At 44.2% G+C, this 23087-nt stretch overlaps 1 protein-coding gene across 2 annotated transcripts in view; it reads left to right on the plus strand.

The window, feature by feature from the left end:
- LOC135011696 (retinol dehydrogenase 7-like) overlaps positions 1–23087 on the plus strand; it is a 167795-nt gene that overhangs the window by 92084 nt on the left and 52624 nt on the right. For both annotated transcript variants that reach the window (XM_063952482.1, XM_063952481.1), the window contains 2 exons: positions 6225–6568; positions 20974–21232. In XM_063952482.1, coding sequence (XP_063808552.1) covers positions 6256–6568; positions 20974–21232 — 572 coding nt within the window. In that variant the 5' untranslated portion in view covers positions 6225–6255. The remainder of the gene's footprint in view (positions 1–6224; positions 6569–20973; positions 21233–23087) is intronic.

Below are 23087 nucleotides of genomic sequence, written 5' to 3' on the forward strand. Positions count from 1 at the left end.
CAATTTTCCCCCTGTACTTTTACAACCAGGACCGGTTCAAAAAGCCCGAGGCTGGTTATGCTTAGGATGGGGGACCCCACGCAAATTTTTTAATTTTTTTTTTACTCTAACCAGACCCTTTCCCATAGATAACCATGCACAGATCTCACTGATACGTGCATGATTATCCAAACTCGCCTGGAAAAAGCAGGTTTATTTTTTTGCTGCTTTTCTTAACGATTCGCAAAAAAATACACCCGCACTTGAGCATTCAGAGACTAACACCCAAATACGGATGAATAGTAAATTCCTGTGTTGTATGAACAAACAGCTGCGTTTGACCGATGGTCTATTCATGAAGGTGGGGTACCTTGGCGAGCGGTTTGCAGGCTTCCGTGCATTGGCCAATTCACTAACTAAACCCCCATCATTTATCCATTTATTCATTGATGTTGTGAGGTTTAGTGAGCTTATTTTGGTGAGTGCTGAACTCTCTGTTTCTATATTTTTGAGTAGGTGGCCATGGGCTACATGCACCCCACCCTATTAGTGGCAAGTGCGGATACTGCACCCCGCTTCTGGGGTGGCGAGTGCTGTGGTTTTCTATTTGTTGGGGTATACATATATATATATATATATATATATTCCTGTGCACATATATATGTACTGTATGTGTGTGTGTAAGGTGAGGACAAGAGAGAGGAGAGGAGAAGAAAGAGAGAGAGAGGTGAGGATGAGAGAGAGAGAGAGAGAGAGACAGTTAGCTATTATACACCCACACTCACCCTGGCTAGCAGAGCCGGGCATAGGCAAACTAGGCAAATGCCTAGGGCGTTTGGTATGCCTAGGGTCACAAGCAGCTTCTGCTGATTAAATGATATGCAGCATGCCTATATTCTGTGTGTGACTGCGGCTGTATCTGCATATGAAGTGACACATTACAGTGTATTCCACTTTATCTTCATCCAATGCTTAGTAAATAGACCCCTATACCGGCTAAATAACATTTTAACCCTCTCTCCCCTGCAACTAACAAACATGGCAAATGCAAGGCCTAACTGTGGCATTTCTAAACATACAATATTGCCTTGAATTTTTTTATGTGCTTTATTTTATGAAGAAAAAAAAAAGTGGGGTGCAATCCTGTACCAATCTAATATTCTGTGCACTGTGTAAGTAGTCAGTGTAATATAGAAAACCAGTATGTACAAGACCTCACAATACAAATGTGTCAACAAACCTTCTATGTCAATGTCTTGTTCCCCTTTTTTACCCTAAATCACATTATAATCCATACCTGAATGTGCTCATGATCCCATGAGAGGTCCTACAATTTCATTTTGGGGATACCTGATTTTCATATATTAAAAATATTATATGCATAGGCAAACTAGGCAAATGCCTAGGACGTTTGGTATGCCTAAGGTCACAAGCATCTTCTGCTGATTAAATGATATGCGGCATGCCTATATTCTGTGTGTGACTGCGGCTGTATCTGCATATGAAGTGACACATTACAGTGTATTCCTGCAAATCACTATAACGTAGCATTTCGTATGCGGATACAGTCACAGTTGCACACAGAATAAAGGCATGTCGCATATAATTTTAATCAACAGAGGCTGCTTGTGCATCCTAGCCTCATAGTAATGCAAATAAGACTCATTTTCATTAAAAAAAGGTGCCCCATGTTAGCAGAGCCGCCACCTGACTCATGCCAGGCATCTCCTGCTGCATGGCGTCTTGAGGCAAGATGTATGAGGACACATCTGTATCCAAGCAGAGGCAGAGGTCACAGTGTTAGCGCAATGTGAGTGCTTAGTGCGGGTGGGTTGGTTGTGCAGTCATGTACGGCATATGTGTAAGGAGCATTATGTTTGTCATGTGTATAAATGCACTAATAATGTGTGGCATATGTGAAAGGGACAATGGGCCTAATTCTGAGTTGATCGCAGCAGCAATTTTGTTAGCAATTGAGCAAAACCATGTGCACTGCAAGAGGGGCAGATATAACATGTGCAGAGAGAGTTAGATTTGGGTGGGGTGTATTCAAACTGAAATCTAAATTGCAGTGTAAAAATAAAGCAGCCAGTATTTACCCTGCACAGAAACAAAATAACCCACCCAAATCTGACTCTCTCTGCAAATGTTATATCTGCCCCCCTCCCCTCCAGTGCACATGGTTTTGCCCAATTGCTAACAAACTTGCTGCTGCGATCAACTCAGAATTACCCCCATTATGTGTGTCATTATGTGTATAAGGGCATTAATAATGTGCGGCATATGTGTAGAGGACTTAATGTGCATAAGGTCATTAATAAAGGTTGGCATAATGTGTAAGGTGCATTATGTTTGTAAGGATATTAATAATGTGTCATCTGTAAGGGGCATTACTGCGTGGTATTATGTGTATTAATGCATTAATAATGTGTGGCATTATGTGTATAAGGTGCTCTACTGTATGGCGTAACATATAGAAAGGGCATTACTGTGTGGTCTAATGTGAATAAAGAGCAATATGGTGTGGTGTAATGTGAATAAGGAGCAATTCCGTGTGATGTAATGTGAATAGGGGCACTACTGTGAGGAGTAACGTATATAAGGTAAAGTGGTACCACTGTGTGATGTAATGTGAATTAGGGACACTATCACATGATAAAATTTGAATAAAGTTGCACTACTGTGTGGCGTAATTTGAATTTGGGGTACTATTGTGTGGCCATGCCCCTTCCCAGCAAGAACACACCCCTTTTTGGGCTGTGCACCAAATATGTGCGCACTGTTCCTATTTAAAATATAGTGGGTAGGAGCACCAAAATGAGGACTGCTATGGGTGAGGGGTGATGGTGCTGGGAAAGGGGTGCAGGGTCAGAGGCAGAACCAGCAGCGGTGCTAGGGGACTCCATCCAAAATCTTGTCTAGGGCATCATATTGGTTAGGGCCAGCTCTGCTTGCTGGGGGTCAGCACACAGATCTCCTTTCCCCGGGCTGATCTTGGGCTCTTCCAGACTGCTTCTACCTCCGTGCTGTGCTGTTGCAGAGGCTGAGATATGGGACTGCCTGTGTGACTGGTCTTCTCCTCAGGGCCAGGGTCTCAGGCAGGCAGGTTGTAGACTGGGTGTTTGTGTGTGGGTGGGCAGCCACGTGTAGTACCACACTCCGTCACCCAACACCATGCTTCTGCTGCGCTGATAGAGAGGTAAGGTCATGAAAGAGAGAGTGGGATGAGGACAAGCTCTGCTCCAGGACCCTCACCTCTACTCTTTGACCCTCTCACACACAGTTCTGCTCCCTGACCCTCACATACAGCTCTGCTCCCTGATCCTCACACACAGCTCTGCACCTTGACCCTCACACACAGCTCTGCTCCCTGACCCTCACACAAGTCTTCTCCCTGACCCTCAGACACAGCTCTGCTCCCTGACCCTCACACACAGCTCTGCTCCTTGAACCTCACACACATCTCTGCACCCTGACCTTCACACACCACTCTGCTTCCTGACCCTCACACACCTCACAGCTCTTCTCCCTGATCACAGCTCTGCTCCCAGACCCTCACACACAGCTCTGCTCCCAGACCCTCACACACAACTCTGCTCCCAGACCCTCACACACAACTCTGCTCCCTGACCCTCACACACAACTCTGCTCCCTGACCCTCACACACCACTCTGCTCCCTGACTCTCAGACACAGCTCTGCTCCCTGACCCTCACACAGCTCAACTTTCTGACCCTCACACACGTCTTCTGCCTGACCCTCAGACACAGCTCTGCTCCCTGACCATCACACACAGCTCTGCTCCTTGAACCTCACACACATCTCTGCACCCTGACCCTCACTCACTACTCTGCTTCCTGGCACTCACACACCTCACAGCTCTTCTCCCTGATCACAGCTCTTCTCCCTGATCACAGCTCTGCTCCCTGACCCTCACACACCACTCTGCTCCCTGACCCTCAGACACCACTCTGCTCCCTGACCCTCAGACACAGCTCTCCTCCCTTACCCTCACACACCACTATGCTCCCTGACCCTCACACACAGCTCTGCTCCCTGACCCTCACACACCTCTACTTTATGACCCTCACACACAGCTCTGCTCCCTGACCCTCACACACAGCTCTGCTCCCTGACCCTCACACACAGCTCTGCTCCTTGACCCATTGCCAGTGCACCTCGCATTCACACCCTGTAGTATACTGTTTGAGCATTAAGCTGCCTATTGGCTGATGATTTCCTCTTGGCATACAAAAGGCTTGGTTTATAGTAACTATTACTACTTATACTAGTAATAGTAACAGCACACAGAGACTTAAACATTTTATTTAACAAATTTGTAACTAGCCTACTGTACTAGCCTATTCAGTACTCTGCAAACGCTTCCTGCTCAATACAGTATTTGTCTGCTGACAATAATGCTTTTCTTCCCAATCAGCTCCCAACAAACCAGGGGCAGACAGAGCCCAACACACTGCACAGAAATAAACATAAAACAAATTGGAGATGGACAGGAGAGAGGTTCCAGTAACCAAGGACACCAACACAGCTGCCCTCAACTATATAGTCTCTGTAGTACCTCATACAAAATATTCTGACTGGATGTAAAACAACAAACTAAGGGGTCTATTTACTAAACCTTGGATGGAGATAAAGTGGCTGGAGTTAAAGTACCAACCAGTCACCTCCTGTTATTTTTCAAACACAGCCTGTGACATGGCAGTTAGGAGCTGATTGGCTGGTATTTTATCTCCGTCCATTTTATCTTCATCCAATGCTTAGTAAATAGACCCCTATACCTGCTAAATAACATTTTAACCCTCTCTCCCCCACAACTAACAAACATGACAAATGCAAGGCCTAACTGTGGCATTTCTAAACATATCAATATTGCCTTGATTTTTTTTATGTGCTTTATTTTATGTAAAACAATCCTGTACCAATCTAATATTCTGTGCACTGTGTAAGTAGTCAGTGTAATATAGAAAACCAGTATGTACAAGACCTCACAATACAAATGTGTCAACAAACCTTCTATGTCAATGTCTTGTTTCCCTTTTTTTACCCTAAATCACATTATAATCATACTTGCCTACTCTCCCGTAATGGCCGGGAGGCTCCCGAAAATTGTGTGACCCTCCCGGCCCCCCAGAAGGGCAGGCAAGTCTCCCGATTTGAGGGGTCCCCCCTGCCCGTCCGCCCACTATGTGTGTAAAGTGGGCAGTCCGGGCAGTCGATGGCGCGATTCTTGCTGAATCGCATCATCATAGCCACGTCCCCTGCAGTGTAATGCCGGTGATCGCGGCATTACAGAGTGGGGGGTGTGGCTTAAAGGAGGCATCACAGTAACCTCGCCCCAATCCACCCTTGCTCCGCCCCCGGTCCACCTCCGGCCCACCCCCTCCTTACATCACAGCGCACCCCGGCCCACCTGTTGAGCCGACCTGGCTGCTCTCTCCCGCAGAGAGCAGCCAGAATGTCGGTAAGTATGATTATAATCCATACCTGAATGTGTTCATGAACCCATGAGAGGTCCTACAATTTCATTTTGGGGATCCCTGATTTTCATATATTAAAAACATTATATGGTGTGTGTGTGTGTGTGTGTGTGTGTGTGTGTGTGTGTGTGTGTGTGTGTGTGTGTGTGTGTGTGTGTGTGTGTGTGTGTTTAGATATGTATGTATGTATGTATGTATGTATGTATGTATGTATGTGTGTGAGTTTATATATGATCTTATCTTTACATTGATGGTCTGATTAAAAACCCTTTACTGCTTTGAAGACTGGTGAGTGCTCCTGCTTTTCTTGGATATGTGTTAGAGTGGGATTTTTTCTCATCTGTCTGGATGCCACCCCAGCAAGTTTATATCAACACGTGAGTGTGGACACTATCCTTGTATATCTATATATATCTATATCTATATATATATATCTATATATATGTATATCTATATATATATATGTGTGTGTGTGTGTGTGTGTGTGTGTGTGTGTGTGTGTGTGTGTGTGTGTATATATATATATATATATATATATATATATAGTATATACAGATATACGTGTATGTGGTGGTGTCAGCAATAGTTTGCTGACACCACTACAGTATGTCTTTTTCCGAAGACAGTCGTATTTATAATGGTGTTAGCTAGAAAGGCAGGGGCCGGGTATGTCATTTTGTCAAAAGTCGGAAGCTATTCATTTATATAGGAATAATTCTTGAACTATCCTTGTATATGTCTTTTATAGTGATACGTGATACCATACTACATCTAATATCATGTGGCTCCCTCTACTGGCACTGCTGGGCGTGATCCTCCTGTACAGATGGTACAGACAGAGTCAGATACTGGAGAATCTCACAGATAAACATGTCTTCATCACCGGATGTGACACTGGATTTGGAAACCTGCTGGCAAGGAATCTGGACAAACGTGGAATGAGGGTTCTGGCTGCCTGTCTGACGGATAGACGGGCTGAGGAACTGAGGAAGGAGACTTCCAGCAGATTACAGACAGTAATTTTAGATGTTACTGACAGCCAGAGTGTTAGTTCTGCAGCCAATTGGGTGTCTACAATTGTTGGTGACAAAGGTCAGAGTTTATTTATTTATTTATTTATTTCATATTCGAACAATACAAAAAGACAGAAAATAAAATCAATGTACTTGTCCACTAATTTTGGCATCTTTTCATGTACATAGTGAAATGACTACTGGAAAATATAACTAAATATTACTATATCGATGTAATATATAGTAATGTTTTGCAGCCATTCAGGAAAACTTACCTGTCTGACACCATCCTCCAATACATGGACTCTCCGCAATCTCTGCATAGCAGCGTGTAGACATACAGACATATTGGGAGTCCGATAAATCTTCTTCACCCTGAACTTGCCCTGGCAGTGCCTTATACTCCAGCATCCACCCACATAAAGGGAGGATGCTGGGCACAAGGGGGCAGCAATGGACAAGGAGCAGAAACCCTTCCCTAAATAGGATGAAGAAGTGAAAAGCCCTGTTATAAGTTATAAAGGGCTTTTCACTTCTTTGTGCATAGAGCCTTTTGTGTGATATCCAGAAGTATTTTTTTTTATAAAACCAAAAAGTTTGAATTTGCCCATCTACATATCAAATCACAAGGTAAATCAGGAGTACGAGCGTTGTGTTAAAATATCAATGTGACGTAAAATATAAATCTTTGTTTTAACCCTCCGCAGATGTTTTGGCTAATGGAGCTGCATAAAGTAGGTCCAATACTAAATAAATGGGTATGGGTCATTGGGTCGACACAACTTTGGTTGACAGTCATTAGGTCGACCACTATTGGTCGACAGGGTCACTAGGTCGACATGGTCATTAGGTCGATATGTACAAGGTCGACAGGTCAAAAGGTCGACATGAGTTTTTTAAACTTTTTTTGGTGTTGTTTTCTTCATAAAGTGACAGAGAACCCCAATTAGTGCACCGTGTACCCTCGCATGGCTCGCTTTGCTCGACATGCTTCGGGCAAGGTGCCTCGCTCCGCTACCACTGCGATCGGCACAGGTTACCGTTCCCTATTGTAGTCCACGTGGATCGTAAAGTATGAAAAAGCCAAAAATTTAAAACGAATGTGAAAAACTCATGTCGACCTTTTGACCTGTTGAACTTGTACATGTCGACCTAATGACCATGTCGACCTATTGGCCATGTCGATTTAATGCATGTCGACCTATAGTGGTCAACCTAATGACTGTCGACCTAAGTGGTGTTGACCTAACGACCGTTTCCCAAATAAGTCAAAGTGATGCATGGTTGACCAAGTCATCTATCAGAAACTTAATACATAAAACATGTAGACACATGGCTAAGAGGTTCAGTTGTTGTTCACACCAAACACCAGCTTGGGAAGAAATGTGATCTAAGTGACTGGGCAATATGTAATTGCCTGTGAGGTGCACACTGCACGCTGTTTGGGAATTTCTGGTTTTGCCTTGTAAATGATTGCTGCTTTAAATATACTGGCAGACTCGCAGAAATTCCTGAACAGCTGTAAGAGCAGTTTTTTGGTGCTCTGGTGGTACTGCTGCAGTGATTCTAGCAGCAGGGGCATTGCAGGGCCCCTGAGTGAGCAGCTGCCCACATCACTCTGCCAGTGCCGGAACTATATATTTTAGTGCTGTGTGCAAGAAACAGCATCGGCACCCCCTCCCCCGTCATGTTTTGGAATTAATTTTTTGCTTCCCCCTACCCCCTCCCTATCAATCTCACAAAGCTAGTTATGCACACCAAAAAATAAGGGTGTGGCTTCATGGGGTGTCCATTAGTCACATTACACCACACAGTAGCGCCCGTTAGTCACATTACACCTCATGGTAGCACCAGTTAGTCACATTACACAGCACAGTAGCATCCGTTAGTCACATTACACAGCACGGTAGCATCTGTTAGTCACATTACACAGCGCGGTAGCGCCCATTAGTCACATTACACAGTGCGGTAGCATCCGTTAGTCACATTACACAGCACGGTAGCATCTGTTAGTCACATTACACAGCGTGGTAGCGCCCATTAGTCACATTACACAGCGTGGAAGCGGCCGTTAGTCACATTACACAGCACGGTAGCATCCGTTAGTCACATTACACAGCGCGGTAGTGCCTGTTAGTCACATTACACAGCACGGTAGCGTCCATTAGTCACATTACACAGTGCGGTAGCATCCGTTAGTCACATTACACAGCGTGGTAGCGCCCATTAGTCACATTACACCGCACGGTAGCTTCCATGAATCACATTATATAGCATGGTAGCGCCCTTCAGTCACATTACACCGCACGGCAGCATTTGCAAGTCACATTACACAGCACGGTAGCACCTATCAGTCACATTACACCGCACAGTAGCGTCTTTCAGTCATATTACACTGCAAGGCAGCGTCCGTCAGTCATATTACACTGCACCCCAGCGTCTGTCGGTCACAGTACACGGCATGGTAGCGCCTGTCAGTCACATTACACAGCACGGTAGCGTCAGTCACATTACACTGCACAGCAGTGTCTGCCAGCCACATTACACAGCACGGTAGCACCCATCAGTCACATTACACTGCACAGCAGCGTCTTTCAGTCATATTACACTGCACGGCAGCATCCGTCAGTCATATTACACTGCACCCCAGCGTCTGTCAGTCACAGTACACGGCATGGTAGCGCCTGTCAGTCACATTACACAGCACGGTAGCATTAGTCACATTACACTGCACGGCAGTGTCTGTCAGCCACATTACACAGCACGGTAGTGTCCGTCAGTCACATTACACCAGACAGTAGTACTCCTTTATATATATATATATAGTACAGTCAGAACAAATGCATGTTCAGAACAGGACACGGCACTCCAGGACTTATGAATAAATGCTTAGAGTTTAATGTGGCAAAAAACCTGCATCAGTGTATTGTCTGGGTGAGCACAACCACAGACAGCTGAGATGCAGGAAGGATCTTACATGGCACAGCCATACAAAACACGATGCAGCATTTCGGGACACATCAGGTCCCTTCCTCAGGTGATGCTAGTGCCCAGCAAACAGCATAAAACAGACATACAACATTAAACTTACCTATATAGCAACCCCCTGTCAGCACACCTGATCCAGGAGACGCGTGGAGCCTCCGGTCCGGCCGAGGCGCCTGGACGATGACGTCATCGGGACGCGGCGGTTGCCGTAGAAACCCGATGTGCGGAGAATCACACGCTGTCCCTGGCTGGTTAGCCTGACAGGGGGAGCCATATACCTAGTAGACAAACATAATGTGAAAAGTGAAATACACACATATAGTGGAGATATAAATACAATATCTTATAAAAATTGTGCGACCTGGATATACAACAGCAATGGGCCACATAATCTGTGGCACATTGCCAGCACATGCAAATCACATCTAACACGTTAAAAAAACATGGTATAGATTAATCGCTGACTGAGAAGCAAAGGGAACATAAATTCTTATAACTATATTCAGAGGGACATAATAAGTTTTCAAAATACTAGTACACCCTGTATGGAACAAGCAGTGTATAAAGAAACCATTATTATACCAACAACCTCCTATAATGAATCCCAGTAGAAGCCTCATCATGTACCTCAATAATATCGTAAGTAATTCCAGTTGATTTTTTCGTTTAAACCTGCAGGATGAAGTGTATTTAATCTAACTATCCATTTGGCTTCCAATCTATGGAGTGCCAAAACCCTGTCACCTCCTCGTAATGATTGTGGAACGTGATCTATCATTTGATAACGCAAATCTGATAACGTGTGTGCTTTGGCACAACAATGCCTGGACACCGGTTGATCATTGGCTTTGCCCGTTAGAGCCTGATTGATGTTAGACTGGTGTAATGCCATACGCTCCCGCAACGTGCGGGTAGTGAGGCCAACATACATTAATGGGCAAGGGCAGATGATATAATAGATAATGAATCTAGTGGTGCAGTTTAACACATGTCTAATAGAGAATTTTTGGTTAGTGACGGGATGAGTAAAGTAGGAACCTGTAATCAAAGAGGAACATGTGATGCATGAGGGGCATTTGTAACAGCCTGCCTTTTTAATTGATCCGAACAACCCTGGTTTGGGGGTGTGGCCTGTGATGTCAGTTTTAACCAAGTGGTCACGCAAATTGTGGCCATGTTTATAACTAGTCATAACCCGAGTATTTTGAAAACTCGGCAAAGACTTGTCAGTTTTGATGATGGGCCATAAAGCCTTGCTAGCACGTGGTATAATAGGGCTAGAGGTAGAGTATCTAGTAGACCAGATGAATTTATCATCCACATGATTTTGAGTGGGAGTGTTTTGAAGCATCGCTGTCCGATCTTGACACATTACTTTATTTTTAGTCATCTCTAGATCTTTGGGATTATAACCCCGTTTCTTAAATTTATTGACCACTATTTGTAGTGCGTCCTCTAACTGATTCGGGTCGCTGGTTATGCGTGCCACTCTTAACATCTGGGAATAGGGGAGACCCCTCTTTAATGCTACTGGATGGTGGCTACTAGCATCTAACAAAGAATTACGGTCCGTGTTCTTGTAAAACACTGTCGAGACTAATTGGCCCCCTTTCAAATGGATTGTCACATCTAAATAATCGATCTGATCTGATTTACAAATAAAAGTGCGGCTGGACTTTTATTAGGAGTGCCGGATTATTTGGATATTGTATTGCATTGGGGTTTGGCTAATCCCTTAAGTATCCAGGCACCCACCGCACCTTATATTGTTCAAACATCACTGTGCTAGTGATCCATTACCACAATTCGTGGAGAGCATATATAACATGGAAGACGCTGACATCAATAGAAGCGAATGAAACAGTTCTACCCACACATCATCTCAAATTGGGGACACTTTGAGTTTCAACAAAGCACAGGCTGATCGCATCTTGTTTGCAGCAGATTGTGTGCCAGAGGCTTCTGATGATACAGTCGACGACATATTTAAACAATTATTACGCCTAAAAAAACGGGAGACTGACTATTTGTTACATGGCTCTACTTTATCTGATTATTTCAGACAAAAATTGATCCCTAGAGGGTTCCGTGTCCGCAATACCCCAACAATAGGGAGGACAAATCCCGAATTTTGCCGCAGATGGATTTCTGTATTGAATAAATGCAGCTTCGACTTGATGCTTCTCGTCATAGAGGAGTCAGGACGAGAGCTGCAGATTGCCAAATCTAAAATAGAAGCCCTTAATGCCACACACATTGGAATCATTTCGGACCCAGGACATGCGGCCACCTGGTCTAAATTAACACAACAGATTGACAACTACAGGAAAGAGCTGCTGAAATTAAAAAAAAATCAAAATTACAAGTAGTCCAGAATGACTATGAGGATTTCCAGGTGTACCGATGGCTAACGGGTACTGATTCGGTGAAGTCTAATTACAGAAACCAGGCACGTACATCATACCGGCAAAGAAGGGGACGTCCAGATAAAGGACACCATTCATCTAACAGCGATAGTGATTTCGTTGTCGCTGATTCGGATGATGCCATCTCTGCTAACCGTCCCCCTTTAGGGGCTACCACCAGGGCCAGAGCAGAGGCTGGCCCAAGCCAACGAGGCGCGGCGGACAAAACCAAAGGATCCACAAAAGGAACCAAATCCAAGAAAACAACTTGATCTTTAACTTATCCTCCAGGCCATTAACATCTATTGAAGAATCTGTTCTAAATAAAGGACTCTCCTTCGTCCCGACTAATCAACATGATCCTTTTGAGTGGCAAGCTGATTTACATCAAATGAATAGGAAACTAATGTAAAGGAATTTTACCCAACTGCGCCTGTGTGTATATAAATTAATAAATGGGTGATTTGAATAAAGGGAAAAAACACAGTACTGTTTGGATAAAAATTAAATTGACATTTATTCTTTTGAAAAAAGAAAAGTATATATAAATGAAAAATGAAGGAAAATACAAAAACAAAAACAAAAAAACACCTTTTATTTCAGGTAACTATATGTCCAAAATGATAACAGGTCAGGAAAAATCTTCCTGCATCTGTACAGTGTTGAAAAAAACTTTGGGAAGAACGTGAATAAAAAGATTTGAAAAGTATATATTGAAAAATTTCAAATGTCTGGTGTGAAATAGAGTGTGGCGTCCCACCTCTTTTCCACCTTGTTGTGACTGGTTATTAGGTAAACTACAGATAAGGTAGATTATCCGGAAAACAAGGCAATGTTCAATTTCCAAATTTAGCCCAGTGCTAATAATAATGTGTATCCCAGTGGAGGCAAGATCTTAATTTTGATGCTGCGATGCTGCGGGGTACCCCAACGTTGGTATCAGTGGGATAAGGTGTTCAGGGATAAGGTATAAAGAAACCCCGGACTCCCCGCTAGTTCTCCCCGTTATAGTCGGCCGGAGGCGCCTGCACTCACAGGCGTCTACCGACTGCTACTGACGGGGGGACGCGGTCATGCCACTGGGGGGAAGGTGCACTAACTTCGGGACCCACAAGGGGACTGTCCGTCGTGAACCTTCCCTCCTGCGGGGTCAGATACCTTATTCTCCTGTGCTTGATCCCGTTCTTTTCTTTCTTCCTCCGGTCTTCTCTCTCGGCGCTCTGCTTGTAGGTCTGTTTCCCTTTCAGCCGCGCGGCTTCGTTTTCTCTTCACGGGATCACCGATCTGTGCAGTGATGTTCCGTCCGGATAGTCTTCTCGGTCTTGTAGCTTTTTGTAGGTGTGATGGTGTGATGATATGCTTTTTTCTCTCCAACGCGTATCGACCCGTCTGGGTCTTCCTCAGGGAGTCCGTGTCTACCATCTTGATTGAGGGCTTTTTATGCCCATAGTTCGTGACATCATAATGGGAGTGTCCATTTTTTTCTCCTTTCTCTGTGTTGCTGGATACAATTGTGTCTATAGAGTTGTTACATAACCCAATTGATTCTATTCTAAGTGCGAGAATAGGAAACTAAGGCTACGGGAATATTTTCAAAATTCAACTAATCAACCGCAAATTGATCCTACCAGTAAAATTGTACGCAAGTACAGTACATCAACATTTGATCCTGTCTCCAACAACCCATCGCTGAAAACATTCGGGAGGTTAATGGATGATTCAGTGAACAGATTTATAGCGACTCCGAAGCCGATATATCATAACCTATCATTAGATCAGCGTAAAGCATTGAAAGATCTTAGCTCAGACAGGTCCATAATTATCCGTCCTGCGGACAAGGGCGGCAGCATTGTGCTGCAAGATCGGGCACAGTATATTGAAGAAATTATGAGGCAACTCGCATGTTCAGAAACCTATACTAAACTGGACAATGACCCGACAATGAGGTTCCAAAGGGAACTCAACACTGTATTGGAACAGGCGGTGCAGAACAAGCTAATAGAACCTAAATTGAAAGAAGCTCTCCTTCCCAAGAATCCGATTGTTCCTTGCTTATACACATTACCTAAGGTTCACAAAGACTTAGTGAACCCCCCTGGCAGGCCAATTGTGTCTGCGAGGGGCTCCTTATATCAACCAATTGCCGAACTATTGGACTCTCTCCTCCAACCACATGTGATTAAACAACGAACTTGTTTAAAGGATACCACTACATTCCTTAGAAAAATTATGGAATTTGATGGACTATCAGATGATACTTTATTATGCACGATGGATGTCTCCTCTCTCTATACGTCGATTCCGCATAGAGAGGGTTTAGAGGCAATGAATAGATTCATTGGTAATCTTGATGACGATTTGGGCCTGGACATAACACTTTTTCTGAAGCTATTAGAATTGGTACTTACCAGGAATTATTTTTTGTTCAATGGTTTATTTTATTTACAGCTAGCTGGGTGTGCCATGGGCAGTAGTGTGGCACCGGCATATGCCAATGTTTTTATGTTCGATCAAGAACAGAAATTATTCTTTGATAATCTGCATTATAGTCAAAATATTGTGTGGTTTATCCATTACATAGACGACTTATTTATGTTATGGAAAGGGAGTAAAGCAGCCTTTGAGGAAATGATGCATAATATCAATCATACACCAGGACCAATCAAATTTACTTTTATTTGTAAATCAGATCAGATCGATTATTTAGATGTGACAATCCATTTGAAAGGGGGCCAATTAGTCTCGACAGTGTTTTACAAGAACACGGACCGTAATTCTTTGTTAGATGCTAGTAGCCACCATCCAGTAGCATTAAAGAGAGGTCTCCCCTATTCCCAGATGTTAAGAGTGGCACGCATAACCAGCGACCCGAATCAGTTAGAGGACGCACTACAAATAGTGGTCAATAAATTTAAGAAACGGGGTTATAATCCCAAAGATCTAGAGATGACTAAAAATAAAGTAATGTGTCAAGATCGGACAGCGATGCTCCAAAACACTCCCACTCAAAATCATGTGGATGATAAATTCATCTGGTCTACTAGATACTCTACCTCTAGCCCTATTATACCACGTGCTAGCAAGGCTTTATGGCCCATCATCAAAACTGACAAGTCTTTGCCGAGTTTTCAAAATACTCGGGTTATGACTAGTTATAAACGTGGCCACAATTTGCGTGACCACTTGGTTAAAACTGACATCACAGACCACACCCCCAAACCAGGGTTGTTCGGATCAATTAAAAAGGCAGGCTGTTACAAATGCCCCTCATGCATCACATGTTCCTCTTTGATTACAGGTTCCTACTTTACTGATCCCGTCACTAACCAAAAATTCTCTATTAGACATGTGTTAAACTGCACCACTAGATTCATTATCTATTATATCATCTGCCCTTGCCCATTAATGTATGTTGGCCTCACTACCCGCACGTTGCGGGAGCGTATGGCATTACACCGGTCTAACATCAATCAGGCTCTAACGGGCAAAGCCAATGATCAACCGGTGTCCAGGCATTGTTGTGCCAAAGCACACACGTTATCAGATTTGCGTTATCAAATGATAGATCACGTTCCACAATCATTACGAGGAGGTGACAGGGTTTTGGCACTCCATAGATTGGAAGCCAAATGGATAGTTAGATTAAATACACTTCATCCTGCAGGTTTAAACGAAAAAATCAACTGGAATTACTTACGATATTATTGAGGTACATGATGAGGCTTCTACTGGGATTCATTATAGGAGGTTGTTGGTATAATAATGGTTTCTTTATACACTGCTTGTTCCATACAGGGTGTACTAGTATTTTGAAAACTTATTATGTCCCTCTGAATATAGTTATAAGAATTTATGTTCCCTTTGCTTCTCAGTCAGCGATTAATCTATACCATGTTTTTTTAACGTGTTAGATGTGATTTGCATGTGCTGGCAATGTGCCACAGATTATGTGGCCCATTGCTGTTGTATATCCAGGTCGCATAATTTTTATAAGATATTGTATTTATATCTCCACTATATGTGTGTATTTCACTTTTCACATTATGTTTGTCTACTAGGTATATGGCTCCCCCTGTCAGGCTAACCAGCCAGGGACAGCGTGTGATTCTCCGCACATCGGGTTTCTACGGCAACTGCCGCGTCCCGATGACGTCATCGTCCAGGCGCCTCGGCCGGACCGGAGGCTCCACGCGTCTCCTGGATCAGGTGTGCTGACAGGGGGTTGCTATATAGGTAAGTTTAATGTTGTATGTCTGTTTTATGCTGTTTGCTGGGCACTAGCATCACCTGAGGAAGGGACCTGATGTGTCCCGAAATGCTGCATCGTGTTTTGTATGCCTGTGCCATGTAAGATCCTTCCTGCATCTCAGCTGTCTGTGGTTGTGCTCACCCAGACAATACACTGATGCAGGTTTTTTGCCACATTAAACTCTAAGCATTTATTCATAAGTCCTGGAGTGCCGTGTCCTGTTCTGAACATGCATTTGTTCTGACTGTACTATATACCATTACTTGGACAAAGGCACACAGGCGGCTGGACTTTTATTAGGAGTGCCGGATTATTTGGATATTGTATGTATGTATATATATATATATATATATATATACACATATATATATATATATATATATATACATACATACATACAGTTATCAGGCGCCAGTGAGCAGTGTATACTAAATAGAACTATTTGTTCCAACAACACGATTAAATTAACAAAATTAGCAAAATGAAGTCTTCTTTGTAGATCCAAAGTTTAAAGTGCCTAGGATAATCCACCGATAAGGGCCGGCCATCTTCTTGTTTGTCAAGCACCCACTTTTTCTCAAATCTGTAAAAGACAATAAACAAGAGCGCCTCCTAGTGCAAACAAAGTAGTGTGAGTGTATGAGAATATGAGTGGACCCGTACCAAATGATCAACAAATAATGCTTATCTCACACTCCTTTCCTTTGAACTCCGCATAACATCACTGACACCATCAGGAATTTTTTCACAAATTTAATGGAGATCCAAAAGACATAAAAACATAAAAAAGGCGCACAGTGTAAAACAGTAAGAACAATCTTAGAGCACTACCATACATAGTAGATGCCCGTACATCAGTTTAAAAGGATATATGCTTATCTGAGTGTTGGCATCTAGCCACAGCTACTCGACGCATTTCGTCCTCACCTCCAGACTTCCTCAGGGGTAGTGTTTAGTATTAAACTCTAGCAGAAGGATATTTACGAACAGTATTATGTTTTCAATTTCAGGGATTATTAGATTAATGTATGTGCAGTTTGGGGTTTCTACAAAATCTCTACACTGATATACAGTAATTTATCTAAAAAGACACAGAGAGACAGAATGACCAACCTCAAGACAAGTCATTCCTAATGTTATTTATTTTACTGAAATAAGTATTAACAAACACATACCAACATTATAAGCAGCACTTTCATTATTAGAGTCTGTACGAGAGTGGAGAGAGGGAGAGAGACTTCACTTGTGTTGAGCAGCAGCAGCAGCCGTCTCCTCTCCAGGATGCAGAAGTCCGTGTACAGTGCAGGAGAGCAGGTGGAGGAGGGGTGGAGCAGAGCACACGGGGGAGAGAGAGACTCATAGTAAGCCCAGCGCTGCCTGCTGTGCCTGTAATATACTATATATTAGCAGCATTGTGTCAGGATTCTGATTTAGTATGTCCCCGGAGGGGGCACTAGTGGGTCAGTGTAGGAGTGATAGAGGAAACTGGGAAACGGACAAAAAGTTCCACGCATGTGCGCTTGATATTTATTATCACACAGGGATAACCGATGACAGGAACAATGAATAATAACTTAATCCGATAAATGAATATTTCAAAAGTCACTGGTAACAAATAAGCAATGAAGATGAACTTGAAACTTGATATAAATGATAAGGCAATAATGAAATCAGATGCAGCAAACAAAACTCTGGTATATAACGAATAGCCATCAAAGCACACAGTCTCTGTAGAAGCATACGTCTTTAAGCCAAGCAAGGCCCTAGCAGGAGACAGTCCTAACACAGCAAGATGTTAAGTGCTAAAGGCAATGCACAGTGTGGAATGCTGGTAATTAGGTGAAGAGGCTGAGAACTGAGAACACACCTGAGGAAAGTCTCTTACTGCAGATTGGTGTAGCAGACTGTGGCTGGAGTTTGTAGCAAACTGGAACAATGAAGACTGGAGACTGGAACACAGGAACTTGCACACTGAATGTGGGCCCTCATTCCGAGTTGTTCGCTCGGTATTTTTCATCGCATCGCAGTGAAAATCCGCTTAGTACGCATGCGCAATGTTCGCACTGCGACTGCGCCAAGTAACTTTACTATGAAGAAAGTATTTTTACTCACGGCTTTTTCTTCGCTCCGGCGAACGTAATGTGATTGACAGGAAATGGGTGTTACTGGGCGGAAACACGGCGTTTCAGGGGCGTGTGGCTGAAAACGCTACCGTTTCCGGAAAAAACGCAGGAGTGGCCGGAGAAACGGTGGGAGTGCCTGGGCGAACGCTGGGTGTGTTTGTGACGTCAACCAGGAACGACAAGCACTGAAATGATCGCACAGGCAGAGTAAGTCTGGAGCTACTCTGAAACTGCTAAGTAGTTAGTAATCGCATTATTGCGAATACATCGGTCGCAATTTTAAGAAGCTAAGATTCACTCCCAGTAGGCGGCGGCTTAGCGTGTGTAACTCTGCTAAATTCGCCTTGCGACCGATCAACTCGGAATGAGGGCCGTGACTCGCAGGAGAGCTGGAGTGGTTGCTGCTACTTGTAGTTCCACAGGAACACTGGAACAGGGAAACATCTTGGAGATGCCAGAAATAGGAGATTGCTGGAAACAAAGAATTGAAGACTGGAACCTGGAACTGGAACGGAACTGGAACTGGAACTGCTGGGACCTGTAGTTCCACAGGTCCAATACACAGGGTATCTCTGCAGACAGAGGACTGCAAACAGGAGACGCCTGTTCACAGAATGTGACGTGTTGTCCAAGGCTGGAACCTGGAACTGGAAACTGGAACGGAACTGGAACTGCTGGGACCTGTAGTTCCACAGGTCCAATACACAGGGGTATCTCTGCAGACAGAGGACTGCAAACAGGAGACGCCTGTTCACAGAATATGATGTGTTGTCCAAGGCGATGAGACTGAGCCAGGAACTGGAGTTTAAACACCTTGGTCTGTGATGATTGGATGATCTCTGTGAGAACACACCCTGCTGGATTAGGTGTTCAGATCAGCTGTGAGTTAGCTGAAGCACTGTGTACTCCAGGCTGCAGTAGACTGAAAACTAGAACTGGAACAGAAATGAACTGCTGGAACCTGTAGTTCCACAGTAGTGATGCGATGAAGAATGCAGATTCATGACACGTTGCCTCCGGCAGGGAAGGAACTGGGCGCAACACTACTAATATACTGTACACTACAGCAGGCAGACAATCGGTGTGGATGCGGATGGTGCACCCACAGAGCAACTGCACTGTGTGCTCTGCCCACACCTACTTACGGCCCTGCTCTCTGCAGCGGCACTGCTTGCACACCCCTTGTGTACTTCCGCTCATTGCACACCCTGCCAGCAGCAACCCACAAAATGCACCCCAGATGGTTGCCTCGGATGGTTCCTCTACGGGCAGGATGTACTTCACGTGGAACTTTCCGTACAGAGTACTACACAAGTGTGAATTTTTCCATATATGCATTGGGCCCTTGTATGGCTCGCCTCCCACAGTGTAACCTTCATAGTGCGCCCAACATGGCTACCTCATCTGGTATACTTGTCAATGGGATGAAAAATACATGAGCCTGACTGTTTTGCTAGGACCCTACTCTGAGCATTAGGACGCTGCAACCATCTCATTTGGTGTCATCTCTTCTAGGGGTAGGCTATTCCACCCAGGATAATCCTATGCAGTGCACCCAAGATGGCTGTCTCACCTGGTACTTGTGAGTGTGGAATAGACAATCCATGGAAGTTATTACCCAAAATGCCTACATCAATCCTGCGTTATTCTTATTGTGCACGCAAAGTTTTTTTTTCATGTCTGTGTGGTTTGTCTATTGCTGTATTACTTAAATCTTCTGTATTATGTGCATTGTTTCTGATGTTTATAAAGCATCTTGAGCCCCGTTGGAGAAAGAGCACTATATAAATAAAATTATTATTATTATTTTTATAGGTACCCAAACACATATACGCAAATACATACAGAGTTACACAGACTTTAGCACACAAACACTGCCCCCCCTCCCCCACCCTTCACCTAGCCTCTGCAGCAGCTCCAGTCCCCTCCCTTTTACATGTTATAGGTAAGACTGTGCTGTGTAGCCCCTCCCTCTTTTGTTCTGCTGCTTTAAAGTAGCTTAGTGTCACTCTAAGGAGGCCAGGTGGGGAGCACTCGCTGCCTGATTCCCCTTAATCTGCTTTGGAAACACACAATGTGAGGTGCTTGGTTCCACAAAATAGGATCTAAGGCTGCCTCTTGGCAATATTAACCTTTATAAATTCAGCCAACTTATGTTGTGCATGCAGCAGAGGAACAGTGGAGAAGATAGGGAACTGTGCATCTAAACAAGTGTTTGGGATACCGTAGTGTGACTCTAGTGTTCTGGCATGGAGACATTTGAATGGCTATACAAGTTGGTTAAGTATATACCACATATGACTCCTTTGTCTTTGGCTCCTTTGAGAGATCCAAGGAGGGAGAGATCTAGGTGGAGGAGGAGTTTGGCAACACAATTTGCATTACAGTCCTGCCCCACGATTCGCACCAAAACCATGGTAGGATCAGAGGACTTCTAACTGTAACTGGAGGGAGAGGTAGTTGTCCTCTGTGCAAGGAAGGAGATAGAGATAGCTATTTGGAGGGGAAACCCCTACATTCTGGAGAAGTGGATGCAGGAGGGTTGTCTACTCTTCTGGGAGCCAGGAGAATACTCAAACAGGAAAATTTGAGAGAGCAGACAATTATGGAATATGTTTATTTATGCGTCTCTACCCTAGCTTCTGATGCCAGTAAGTTTATTTTTGTTAATGGATATCTGTTTGTAATATAATATTTGGATGTTTTCTTATCTCTGCAGGACTATGGGGACTAGTAAACAATGCAGGAATTAGTGTCCCAATTTGTACCAATGAGTGGTTGAAAAAAGAGGATTTTCTAAAGGTCCTCAATGTAAACCTGTTGGGCGTTATTGATGTGACACTCAATCTCTTGCCATTGATCCGGAAGGCCAAAGGACGAATAGTCAACGTAGCTAGCATTGCAGGAAGATTAACTATATGCCCCGGGGGATACTCTATATCCAAGTATGGTGTAGAGTCTTTTTCAGACAGTCTGAGGTAAGTGTGCCTGGTTCATGTTATGTACCTCTAATGTGTTCTGCCCCTGGTTGCCCTGTTTTATGCTCAAGATTTTAAACAAACATTTGTAATACACCAATACTGTTGATGATGAAGGAGCTGAGAGGTAAAATTATAATACTGTGGGGTAATTTCTGAAGCACAAAACAGCCCCCTGCAGTATGAATACAATTGTGTGTCTATTGTGCTCCTCAGTTACAAAGCTTGCCAAGATTTCCACCAAGAGAGAGGTTTGCAGGAAAAGATGGCCACAGGCAGAGAAGAGGCATTAGGCCCAGTAAATATGTCCGTCGTGAAGTACAGAGTTGGCAGAGGAAGATTATTGTAATGAGAAAAAGACTATTATATACATTATTAGATTAATATACCATTATACAATGTATAACAATAAGGATCTTTAAAATACCAGGTGTGATACATGATTAAAATCAGCATCCCGACCTTCAGAATGCCGACAGGGGACAGTGTCATTATTTTGCCCCTTCCCTGTTCCCTACCCTAACCCAGCTATGCTGGCGGCTAGGGTAGTGGGAGTGGTGGCTCTGGCACTGGAGGTGTTTCCTGTGGCTAACCCCCTCTGTGTAGTGCCTAACCCTAACCATGCCCCCTGTTCCCGGGCCCTAACCCTAACAGTCACCCCGATACTTACCTTTGAGATGTCGGCGGTCGGTGTTCTGGCGTCGGGATCCCGAGTGGTGTTGGGTTTCTGGCATCAGTCACATGACCACCAGCATCCCGACTGCTGGGATGCTGACCATTAGATTCTCACCATTAGAACACCTTCGGTGGCATAATACATATCTACCTAGTGGACAGTGGGGCTAGTTTGTGTAGAACCACCAACTGAACAGCAAGATATTAATCTAAACCAGTGAAGGGCAATGGATATCCCTCCAAGCCATCACTTGCAGTCCCCAGCTCGATCCTGCTTTTGCTGTCATATTAGTTTGTTATAGCTTGTTACACTTGTTTAAAAGGGTTACATTCAAGATGTTAGGATATGGTGCGCTCTGTGCCTGTCTCCTTCTCTATAGCAGTCTATGGGAACATATCCTGGTGTTAATTCCCTAGTGCCAAGAGTCACTCAGAAGCGGAGCTATGTGATGTAATCCCTGCACCTGCATCTTAGAGTGAGAGTGTAAGAGAGACTGAGTCCTGGTGTGTGCAAGCGTGCAGAGCTGAGACCGGGAGCGGATCTCAGCTACAGAGACTCACAGTGCTCCATAGCATGTATCACGGCTCCGGAGCTGATGCTGAGCCGGGCGCCGCATCCTCTCTACAGTGGGAGTCAGACTGCACGGCCGTGCAGTCTTCCGTCCCTCACCACCGGAGACAACTCCTGATAAGTACCGCTACCACTGCTGTTACCTTGTATGATATAAGGGCCCCTAATTGCCTATATCAGTATTACATCTGAGTCACCTGTGTTCACTGAATAAACCTGCATTACTGTTTAAGTCATTAAGGAGTATATTCAATTGAAGTCGAATTACGGCGTGGATTCGTCAGTTTTTGGATTCGACACTATTCGACAGCTGAAACCCTCTACCCGGGACACTAAATTCAACATATTCAATTAAAAACGGATTCGACACGCCCTCCGTCGAAAAACGGACCAATCGTCGAATAGTGGGTGGCCTGGATTCGACTTCCCACCATTTGGAATCCTATATAGGGCTTGTTTGCTGCATGCCCAGCCAGTGCCGTAACTAGACATTTTAGCGCTGTGTGCAAGAAACAGCATCGGCGCCCCCCCCCCCCCCATATACAAAACAGGGCCAGTACCAGCCGCAGGTGGGCGACAAAATTATAGGAGCATGGCTTCATGGGGAGG

The sequence above is a fragment of the Pseudophryne corroboree genome, chromosome 2 (genome assembly GCF_028390025.1).
Source record: "Pseudophryne corroboree isolate aPseCor3 chromosome 2, aPseCor3.hap2, whole genome shotgun sequence".
Taxonomy (NCBI): Eukaryota; Metazoa; Chordata; class Amphibia; order Anura; family Myobatrachidae; genus Pseudophryne; species Pseudophryne corroboree.